Below are 12,374 nucleotides of genomic sequence, written 5' to 3' on the forward strand. Positions count from 1 at the left end.
GTTTCAATTACTCTTCATGTATGCGGATTTTTCAAAATTTATCAAATATTTTATTTTAAGGACATATATACAATAGCTTGTACAAACAATTGAAGAAATGACAATCTTTCCTCCACCTGCTCCCTTGAAAATGCTTTATTTTTTTAACTCATTTTTTTCTCGAATAATCTAAACAATGGGCACTCTTTTAAAATATTTCATTCTCTCATGAAAGTGAGTTCCAAAAATAGTTTTATAACTGATAAAACTATTTGAATTAAGAACTATTTAAAAAATTAACAAATTTGCATATTTTGGAACTCTTTTATTAGTCAGTTGGCATACTTGGTGGACATGGTATGGAACCGGTCGACCGGTTACCATAGACCGGTTGCACTACGGGCAAGATACTCACATAAAGGACACCAACCGGTCGACCGGTTATCCTAGACCGGTCGACTGGTAACTTTCTTTTTCATTTTTACACTTCCTATGGGTTTTCAGCTTCAATGGGCCAACAACCAGTATAAACGGAGGAAAAACAAAATTTAAAAACAAGAAACATGTGCTGATAAAATGCGAAATAACCAAAATTTAAGTTCAATACATTGGAAGTTTAATTGGAATGAAATCCATAATTACATGTCCCGAAACGTATATGATACTATTTGATGAAAATAGTTACAATGTAAAAATTTAAAGAAGGTTGGTATCTTATTATCCAACTCTTAACATAGATTGGCTTCCTATAAAATAAACTATCTTGATCATCTAGACTTCTCTGTTTTTCTCTTCTCATCTTTCATCTGATGTTAAGCCTCTTATTTTGAAGTATTTCTATTGATAGTGACAAAGCTCCCACTTCAACAATCAACCCACCTGCACACATAAAGGGAAAAACAATTAGTTCAAGGATAAAAGATCATTTATTTGCTTCATCTAAATACGAAAAGGAAAGGGTGCAATTCGACACCCTCATGTACTCGTTTAAGTTGTCCTATTATCCGTCACTCCATACTGTGCTCATAATTTTCCATTGATGCAGAGTCATAAATCCGTCTTACAAACAGAAGAAGTCAACATACTCATAATTTAAGAACAATCGACGAGTGTTTTCAAAAAAAGTTGAAATCCTTCAATGTAGGTAGGGTTGTACACACTTGTACAGTTAGCCCATTTGGCTTGTACAGTTAGTGTAAATGGATTGTACAGTTATGCAATCCACCGAAGGGACGACCGAACAAGTGCATATGGGTGGGGCAACAATGTTTCCATTATCGGCGATGAGGGAAAAGGAGGAAAAACTTAACCCTCATTTCGGTTCCTACGCCTAAGTAATGTGGGGGAGCTAAAACAATGAACTAACATTGTACAAATAAAATAATATACGTGGAAGGAGTGTGTTGTCAACCGATATGTGTGAGGAATGTGCACGACGAGTGGAAAATGTTGATGACTAAGTTCTTCACAATCACTTGAAATACATTTAGATACACACCCTTGTACACCCTTGTACATTTAGTACATTGAGATTGTACACTTGGTGTAAAGGCCTTGTACAGTTGGAGCAATTCCACTTAAATAAAACTGAAGGAGTGCATATGGGGGGGTTAACCACATTCCAAAGAAATGGCTGATTGAAAATGGGAAAATGAAACCCAATTTAGGTTCCTATGCAACATAAGTGTGCTACCACAAGGCATTTGAATGTGTACGAAGGTAAATGAGGAATGACTGTGAGGGATGTCCCCCTAGTAAAAAAAAAGAAGGAAATGAGCAACGATTGTTTTAAAAAAAGTTGAAATCCTTCAATATAGATAGGGTTGTACACACTTGTACAGTTAGCACATTTGGATTGTACAGTTAGTGTAAATGGCTTGTACAGTTATGCAATCCACCGAAGGGACGACCGAACAAGTGCATATGGGTGGGCAACAATGTTTCCATTCTCGTGGATGAGGGAAAAGGAGGAAAAACTTAACCCTCATTTCGGTTCCTACGCCTGATTGATGCTCTTCCATGAATCTTTACCACTGACAGCTCCTCACTAAGTCAATAATATGGTGGACTAGACAGAAAATTAAAGCACGGAAAGAAATAAAATCCAATAATGCATGATTTGCATATTTTCAAATCATTACTCAACAAAACATAAGCACTGGTAATATTTTCCTCTTTGCCTATCAAAAAAAAATGATAAAGGACGAGAAGGGGTTTCATGTATATGTGTGCCTGTTTGTTTTTTGACAAATAAAGGTAAGTGTATATTTTTTATGTTCCAGTTTCAGATTCATTAAGACTTTGTTTGGATCATGGAAAGTGCTATGGCAAAGAAATAAAAAATAGTATGGTTTTCCATAGAAAATTGATAAAAATTGAAATATAATGAAAATTATTTAAGAACTTATACATTCTTAAATTCTTTATTCTCTATAGAAAAGAAGAATAATATTGGAAAAGTATGCTAGAGAAGTTTAAGTTTTTTTTTCTTCCTTTTCCATTTTTTCTCCCAATTGAGTTTCCCTCCTACTTTTCGCGATCTAAATTGAACCTAAACGACTAAAAACAATAAAAGTAAAAATCAACTACACCCTAATCAAATTTCAGTATCACTTTATGGAAAATCAACCAACTATAGTAAATGAATTGTGAGAACAGCAACTTTTACAGATAAGAAGACAAACCGTGTGCAAAGTTTCAAAACCATTCTTGGAGCTTGCCATTACCAAAGGATGTAAAGATGTAAAAGGTGAGAATATATCCTCTTCTGCTTCTTTGGGGGAGTTCCTATAACATATAGGTCACTCAATATCTCATAGCCTTTCTATTAATTCTGTAACATATATGGACCATTTGTTAATTTTTGGGCCCAGCTGGCCCCAAAACACAATTCTCCCTTTGAAGAAAAAAAAAGAAATGAGCAAAGAATTTTGCGAAAATCGTTTGAAATCCTTCAAGTTAGGTAGCCTTGTACACCTTGTACACTTAGTGTAAATTCCTTGTACACTTAGTGTAAATGCCTTGTACAGTTGGAGAAATCCGACATAGCTATAGCTGAATGAGTGTAAATGGGCGGGATAGCCACTCGCCGATGTCATGGGTCAGTGAAAAGGGGGAAAATGAAACCCAATTTAGGTTCCCATTCATCATACGTGTGCTAGCACATTCCAATGAATGTGTAGGAAGGGAAATGAGGAGGGAGTACGAGGCATGTCCCCCTTTGAAAAAAAAAATGAGCAAAGAATTTTTCGAAAATCGTTTGAAATCCTTCAAGTTAGGTAGCCTTGTACACCTTGTACACTTAGTGTAAATGCCTTGTACATTTAGTGTAAATGCCTTGTACAGTTGGAGAAATCCGACATAGCTATAGCTGAATGAGTGTAAATGGGCGGGATAGCCACTCGCCGATGTCATGGGTCAGTGAAAAGGGGGAAAATGAAACCCAATTTAGGTTCCCATTCATCATACGTGTGCTAGCACATTCCAATGAATGTGTAGGAAGGGAAATGAGGAGGGAGTACGAGGCATGTCCCCCTTTGAAAAAAAAAATGAGCAAAGAATTTTTCGAAAATCGTTTGAAATCCTTCAAGTTAGGTAGCCTTGTACACCCTTGTACACTTAGTGTAAATTCCTTGTACACTTAGTGTAAATGCCTTGTACAGTTGGGCAAATCCATAATAGGGACGACCAACCAACTGCATATGGGTGGGAAAACAATGCTTCCACTCTCATGGATAAGGGAAAATGATGAAAAAGTTAAGCCTTGTTTCGCTTCATATGCATCATTAGTAGGGGAGCTAATAGCATGAATTAACATGGTAGCCATCACATAAAATGCGTGCAATGAGGCACCATTCAAGCAATATGTGTGAGGAATGTCCCCGACGATTGGAAAAAGTAAATGAGTAAATTCTTCAAAATCACTTGAAAACCCTTAAGATACATGCCCTTGTACACCCTTGTACATTTAGTACATTGGCCTTGTACACTTAGTGTAAATGCCTTGTACACTTGCAGGAAATCGACCTAGGTACACCTTAATCAGTGAAAAGGGCGAAAATGAAACTCAATTTAGTTTCCTATTCATCATAAGTGCACTAACTAGTCCCCACAGCTCACCTTCTGCACCATACCCATTCATTCTCTAGAATATAAACCCAAAAACCAGATTATAAAGTGAGGAATTTTCAAACAGCTGAAATGCCAATTTTAAGGAGATCTTTTTCAACGGATTAACTGGAAGTTTCTTTCATTTACTTACCTTGTGCTTCATTCGTATGAGGCAAGATGGATATGATCAAAGCCTCATTTATACCCCACCCTGCACCCTAAAACACGCTGTTATTAAGTTCAAAATTTTTAAGAACACCCTAACACCATATCAAAACGGACGTCTTTCCTCAAACCTTGTAAACAAACATCCACCACATCATCAAAGGAACCAACATGAAATCAAAATCTCAGAAAATTTAATCACACCCACCTTCATTTCGATTTGGGAATGATGATGATAACATACATGCGAAGGCTTTTCTGAGTTGCTCACAATCCTCGGCTGCACGATTGGGGGACATTCATAGTTGACCATGGTGTTTACGGAGGGAGAGAAAGGGGCAGGAGACTGGTGACCCTTTTTGCTATTATTTGAGATTTTTCAGTCAGAATGACATGGCAACATCCAGCTGACTTGGAACTAATGAAGGGCATATTGGTCAGTTAATATCTCATAGCCTTCCTGTTAATTCTGATACATCCATGGACCATTTCTTAATTTTTGGGCCCAGCTGGGCCCAAAACACAATTCTCCCTAAAATGTAGTATCCTTAGATGTTATATCCAACAGACATAATATTTAAGATAATTATATATAAAATAAAAATGATATTACATTCTAATATTTTTTATTAAAAAAATATTTAATTTTTTTTATATTGAATAATATTCATGATTAAAATATTTAAACTTTATAAATAATTTTTTAATATTATGTTATTTAATATATAAAAATAATTTATATATTAAATAATACATATATTAATATTATTTATAGTAAATATTTTTTTAGTCATTTTTAATCACAAATTTAATTTTATTACAAAATTTTTATTTATAAATAAAAAAAATTTATATTATATGAGATATGCATATTCAACTTAGCACTAACATATTCCTAAGGATATAAAAAAGAGAAGAGATAATATATTCTACCATCTATCCTATCTTATGTTTAATTAAACATAAAATAAGATAAGTAATACGGTAACTTATTTTATTTTATCACCACTTGAACAAAGGATGTGATATGTTACTGTCTCTTGTAACTAAGATTTATCGATCATAATTAAAGTCTTATTATTAAAATATTTCAAGAAAAAAAAAAAAAAAAAAACAACAACAACAATAACAAAAGCAAAAACATATACATGAACACATGCCTTGAGAAGCCCTAACTTAATGAATATTTTGGGGGAGACATTTAGATTTCAAATTTTTGTATTTTTGGCGCCAAACTCTATTTTTAGGGGTTTGTTTGTCTCGTCCGCCCAACTTTCGGTCTGGGTTGGAAAGATGTATATTACTAATTAAAGGGTGGTCATCGTTCGTACAAGAAACTTAAAAATAAAAAAAATATTTATGTGATGTAAAATTAGTGTCTTTATCCCATTTCAATGAAATCTCTTAAAAATTTCAAGATTTCAAAACTTTGCAAATAAAACCCATGATGAAATTATTAAAATTTGTTTCACCTATTATTTTTATATTAAGGATATGATTAAAATATTTTTAATGTTATTATTTATTTGAAAAATAAATTAAGATAAATAAATACACCTTTAGCTTCTCTCTTATGAAGAAGAAACTTGTAAATAAATCATCATCCTTACTTTTTTTAAAGAAGAAACTTTCGAATTTTTTAAGGTTACGTTTGATTCTTAAAAATTTTGGGAGACATGTAAAAGAAGGAAAATAAAGATAAAAAATAGAGAAAATAAAAAATAGATTTAAAATCAATAAATTATTTTTATTTACTCATTTAAACTCATTTCACTTATTTTAACTCATCGATATATAGATTAGATAATTTAAAAATATGTAAGTTTCTAATTAGTTTTAATTATATTTAATTTTCTTTAATATTGTTTATAAAACAATTAAATATATGAAAATCATTTTTCTTTTTTTAGTAATTTTCAAGAATCAAACATAATTTAATGTATTTAAGAAGAACGATTTTTCTTTTCTTTCGAAACAAACGTAACCTTATATATTTAAAAATAACGAAAAGAGGAAAAAAGAAGGTCAAATCCCGTAGAACTCATTATTTAATCATTTCAATTATGTTGAAGAAATCTACTTATGAAATAAAATTATTTAAATGTATTAAATAGAGAATAAAGGAAACATGAAACTTGTTTTTATAAATATAATAAAACAAGAAGGAATATGAGATTTGTTTATTTATGGAGCCTTAGGACCACTTCTTTGGTTTCTTGTATGTTCCAATGCTAGGACCACTTCCTCCGTGAATGTTCCAAATTATTTCATCCCACAATAATTAATATGTTTGTTTTTAATTTAGAGTATATATTTAAGAAAATAAATTGTTCTTAAAAATATTAGAGTATTTTTCTACATTTTTTAAATATAATATATTACTTTATTATAGTAATTATGGTATGCATTGTACATTTTTTTTTATAATATCCACTTCATTTTATACATATAGAGAGAAATTAAATTTGTAAAAAAATCATATTTAAATGATAATGAATTTGAAGTAGTATATACAAATAATTTATTAATATTAATATTTTTTAAATTTTAATTTTATTTTATTTTAATGATATTTTCCCCATTTTCTCAAAAGCCTTAAATTTTTATAGAAATTGGGTCAAACAAACACATAAGAAAGATGCTTTGATCACTTCATCTTCACATGACGTGAAATAAAATAATGGATATGTTATAGCTTTTGATTATTGTTTATTCATGGGGCCTAGGCTTATATGTGGCATATTGTCACATGAGAACATCGAAAAGGTAAATGCTCTGGACCCCTTCTTTAATCTCTTCTGTGGACTTCAGCGCCCACCCCCGGCTCATCGAGTGTTCCTCATTTGGTTCAAATCTCTCTCTCTCTCTCTTTCTCACTCATGGACCATGGACTCTAGGCTTGGGTCCACTCATTAAGTGTTCCTCATTTGGTTCATCCCAATATTCCTCATTTGGTTCAAATCTCTCTCTCTCTCTCTCTCTCACTCATGGACCATGGACTCTAGGCTTGGGTCCACTCATTAAGTGTTCCTCATTTGGTTCATCCCAATAATTAACTTTTAGTCCCCTCTCTCTCTCTCTCTCTCTCTCTCTCTCTCTTTAAATTTGAGATACACCCTTCAATTAGTTCAAATGTCTATCAAAATTTATTTCACAAAATTAGAAGTCAATATCTCTCTCTATTTTCTTTAAATTTGAGACACGCCCTTCAATTAGTTGAAATGTCTATCAAAATTTATTTCACAAAATTTACCAAATATTTAGAAGTCAATATCTCTCTCTCTCTATTTTCTTTAAATTTGAGACACGTCCTTCAATTAGTTGAAATGTTTATCAAAATTTATTTCACAAAATTGACCAAATATTTAGAAGTCAATATATCTCTCTCTCTATTTTCTTTAAATTTGAAACACGCCCTTCAATTAGTTGAAATGTCCATCAAAACTTATTTCACAAAATTTATCAACTATTTAGAAGTCAATATCATTGAATATTATACAAAAGGAATCAAGTTCAATTTGATGAAAAGCCACGTTGTCTCTTATAGGAATCGATTGACATCACGTTCACGTCTAGTGGAAATGTAAAATTCAAAATTTGACAAATTCATGAAAACAACATTTGTTTTCTATTGTAAGCAAGAGTAGATGGTCCCCCAAAACATGTGCTTTATTAAGATTAGTCAAATTTGATTCATAATCGCCGTTTGTTTCAGGCAAAGACTTATGGTGACATTCATCAATACCTTCCTCAAGGAGTTGACTATTCAAGGATAGTTCTTTATTATCTTTGGTATGTACTAGTTATTCTTGACTTAGCCAAGCTCCAAATTTCTCCAAAGCTTAGAAAGTTTCTTTAAAATAGTAGTATAAATATTTTACTTATATTAAAAATTGTTTTTTAATATTTTATAGAACAAAAGTCTGTTTGACAATCTGAAATGTTTTAATATGTTTTTAATATTTTTAATAATAATTTTTTTTTTGTCTAGACCTTTATTTTTAATCATTATATATGTTTGTATAATTATTTTTTAAAATAATTCTAAAAAAAAGTAAAATAACTAAAAAAATGTTCTCTAAAAAAAAAAATAGTTTCCTGGTTGCCAAATGTGTTTTATAGTTTTTTATAGTGTTAAAAAATAATTATAGTAATAAGTGAGGTGCTACATAAGTTTATAGTGTTAAAAAATAACTAGATACCAAATTTGGGTATTGTTTTATTTGGAGCAAGGCTTCGAAACTAATTTTTGTTTTTATTATTTTTATTTTTTATTTTATTAAAACTTAAAACTTACAAAATTTCAAAATAATGTTATGAATCAAAAAAATATTCCCATTCTTCTTCTATAAAAAAATGCAATTGAATAAAGAGGTGTTGGTTTGTATACATTTACGGTTTGTTTGAAAACTATTTTCGAGAATAGTTTTTTATTCTCCATGAAAAAAAAATAAAAAACATGTTTTAACAACTAAAAAATGTTTTTACTTTTTGTTCATCACAAATAGAAAACAAAGTGTTTTCATAAAATATATTTTAGTTGTTTTTATTTATATTTTTAGTGTTGTTTTAAAAAATAATTATACAAACATATAGAATAATTAAAAATAAAGCACTAAATATAAAAATTATTTCTAAAACATATTTAAAATATAAAAAATATGTTAAAAACACTTTAAATTTCCAAACAGAATTTTGTTTTATAAAACATGTTTTCAAAAACTATTTTTAAAAACTATTTTTTTTAAACTATTTAAAAAAAAAACAATTACTATACAAACCCTTAATGTTTCTACATTTTAAAAGCAAAAACTAATAATAATTTATATATAAAAAATAAGAACACTTAAAGGCTTATTTGATAACTGTTTTCGAAGACAATTATGAAAAATAGTTTTTACGAATAGTTTTTGAAAATTGTTCTTAGATTTTTATAGAACAAAAGATATATAGAAACCTAAAATATTTTTAATTTATTTTAAATATGTTTTAAAAAATAATTTTTATATCTAGTGTTTTATTTTTAGTCATTCTACATGTTTGTATAATTATTTTTTAAAATAGTCCTTAGAAAATAAGTAAATATAATAAAAAATAACTAAAATATGTTATTTAAAAACACCCTATTTTTTTGTTCTTAAGAATAATAAATAGAAAACAATTTTTGGTTATTAAACTTATTTTATATGTTTTTATTTTGTAGAATAAAAAATTGTTCTAAAAAATAGTTACCAAACAAATTCGTAAAAGCTTTGATTAAAAACTAATTATTTTTACTAGAAGGATTTATATATACTAGTAAGTGTACACGTGTCAAAGCACGTGAGTGAATATGAAAAAAGTCCAACAAAAAAATTAGTATGTGAATTTATTATTTCAAGACTAGTGTAAAATCAAGTGGAGATTCAAAATCAAATAATTGAATTAAACATGAAACCAAATTTTAAAAAAAAATAATAATAAATGGGATTAGATATAAATAAGATCATACTTTTTGGCACCAAATTTTATGTTAATAAAATTATTTTTAACCAATTTTCTTATATTAAAAAAATAAATGCCACATTGGTCATTGGCCATAACATTTACCAATCTTAATTTAAATACATCATTTATTTATTTTACACTAAATTTGTATATTTTTTTGAGTTAATTATTTTATATATAGTTTAAATACTTTTTTTTTCTTTTATATCAAAGCTTTTCAATAAAAATTAGAACACAAATGACTTAATTTGAGCAAGAAATTTGTGGATTAAAAAAAAGAAAAATCTTAAAAAAAAGAAAAAAAAAGAACGGATAGCATACCCATAAGAGTTGAAGAGAAAATTTTGAAAAGAATAGAGAATGACAAAAGAAAGAGAAAATTTTTCGAACTTTAAAGATGAAAAATGAAATGGTCACAAGAAATTTTGAAAAGTTTTCAAACTTTTAATGATAAATTTTTATAACATTAATTATATTAATAGTATGGTTTTAAAGAGAATGAGATTTATAACTTTTAAGACATTTTTGTAATGAAAAAAATGAAAAGTAAATAAAAAATTAATGATTGGTTTTTGATGCACTTCTTTTAAAGAAAAGAAAATAAAAAATTTATGTTAAATTTAAAAATTCTTATGAAAAAATCATTGACTTATATTATGTTGTTAAAAATTATATTTTTAATTTTTTAAAAAAAACTATTATATATTTTGTAAGACTTATTATTATTTTTTTATTTGTAAAGATAAAAAATAGAACTAGATTAAATAAAATAATTTCATATCAAAGAAAAATATATAATATATCAAATTATTCAATCAAACGAAAAATATATAAAGGAAAAATAATTTTTGTTCTAAAAATATTTAAAAAAATCAAAAGAATTAAAATCTCAATAGAAAAATTTTCTTCATCTTGGTAAATGAGTTATGAAATTTTTTATTCAATAACTATCTATAATATAATAAGTGTTGTTATTAATTCACTATTATTTAATTAAATATGAAAACTTAAAATATTTAAATATCTCAAAATGAATGGAAATCACTATTACGGTTATAAAAAGTAAAAAGTTTCATGTAATATTTAAAAAAATAATTATAATTTATTTTATTGAACAAATGAAAGATAAGTTAGGATAAGAAGAAAAAATTAATAGTAATATAAGTATTAAATACATTTTATTTATTTTCTCAAAACACACTCCAATATGATTTAAAATACTACAGATTTGTTATTAAGAAAAAAAAAACCTAATTTGTGGGAGAGTGGGAGAGTTCCAAACAAACCTTAACTGTCTTTCATCTCAATTCTAAATCCAAAATAAAAAAAACACCTTGTGATGATCTCCTACTATAACCAAACTTCTTTACATACATATTATAAATAAACCAAAATCAATGGTTGAAACTAATAAATATCGTATTAGTTGATCATGAGGCATTTTATCAAATAAGATGAATGATGAAGTAGTTATGTTGGAGGGGACACATGTCTAGTTTAAGAGGTTTCCTACAAATATATTAACTTTTTCTTTTATAGTTTCTTGAAAGTAGTTTTGCATTGAATTTGAATATAAAATTAGAATGAAGTATTGAGTTTGAATATAAAATCAAAATGAGGTTATAAACATACAAATTTCCGTTGTGTCAAGTAATTAAAACCTTAAATTAAATTCATATTAAAACAGTTGATAAAATAGAAATTAAAGGTGAATGAAAAGATTAAATTTTTCATTACCTTTTAGGTTTGTGATGCCAATTCTAGGAATGATTTCCATTAACCCTAATAAAATGAAAAGATTAAATTCTCAAAATTTCCATTACCAAAAAGGTTTATGATGTCAATTTCAGGAATGACTTATGTTAACCCTAAGAAATTGAAAATATTAAATTCTCATTTAAGTTGATTATGATAATGGAAAAAATATTAAATTTTGAACTACCTTTTTGCTATGTTTGGTTCTTGGAAAATTTGATGGAAAGTGCAAAAGAAAGAAAATAGAGGGGAGAAGTATAAGAAAAAAAAAAGTCTAAGAAAATAAAAAATAAAATTAAAGTCAATAAATTATTTTTATTTGCTATTTTAAACTCATTTTATTTATTTTAACACATCAATATAAAGATTACATAATTTAAAATTGCATAAATTTATAACTATTTTTAATTATATTTAATTTTATTTGAAATTTTTTATAAGACAACCAAACTTGGAAAAATCATTTTCCTTAATATTTTTTTTTATTTCCTTTGTACTTTCCAGGAACCAAACATAACCTTTAGGTCTGTAATGGTAATTTTAAAAATGGTTTGGGTTACGTCAAATAATTAAAACCGTAACAAAAAATGAGAAGATTAAATTATTTTAAAAAGATTAAATTATCATTTAAGTTGATTATTAATATTGATAAGAGTATTTCAAGGAATAAAAAATGAAAGACTGCTGCTATTTTTATTAGTATATATATATATGTTATTATAGACCAGAATAAGAATAAGAATAAAATATGTGTAATCGTAGAAGCAAAGCCACTCACTTTTTATTCAATTTTTTATTTCCAATAATTGCACCCTTAAATATTTAAAAAAAATTGGGTCAAACGGGCCATTGAACGGTGATTTCACATTATTTTCTAG

The 12,374-nt window shown here is 27.7% G+C and overlaps 1 protein-coding gene across 4 annotated transcripts; it reads right to left on the reverse strand.

Moving 5' to 3' along the window:
* Positions 1-693: 693 nt before the first annotated feature.
* On the reverse strand, positions 694-4,626 carry LOC117922697 (annexin D2-like). Of its 4 annotated transcripts, none has more exons than XM_034840879.1 (3): positions 4,463-4,626; positions 4,241-4,300; positions 694-858 (listed from the first exon to the last, which is right to left on the reverse strand). In XM_034840879.1, exons 1-3 carry the CDS (start codon positions 4,551-4,553, stop codon positions 782-784), a joined length of 228 nt encoding a protein of 75 aa, XP_034696770.1. In that variant the 5' UTR covers positions 4,554-4,626; the 3' UTR covers positions 694-781. The 4 variants fall into 4 exon arrangements, 2 of the variants coding, with proteins under 2 accessions (XP_034696770.1, XP_034696769.1); XM_034840878.1 differs by having other exon boundaries at positions 4,241-4,307; XR_004652530.1 differs by lacking the exon at positions 4,241-4,300.
* Positions 4,627-12,374: the final 7,748 nt, after the last annotated feature.

Source organism: Vitis riparia, chromosome 9, assembly GCF_004353265.1.
Source record: "Vitis riparia cultivar Riparia Gloire de Montpellier isolate 1030 chromosome 9, EGFV_Vit.rip_1.0, whole genome shotgun sequence".
Lineage (NCBI taxonomy): Eukaryota > Viridiplantae > Streptophyta > Magnoliopsida > Vitales > Vitaceae > Vitis > Vitis riparia.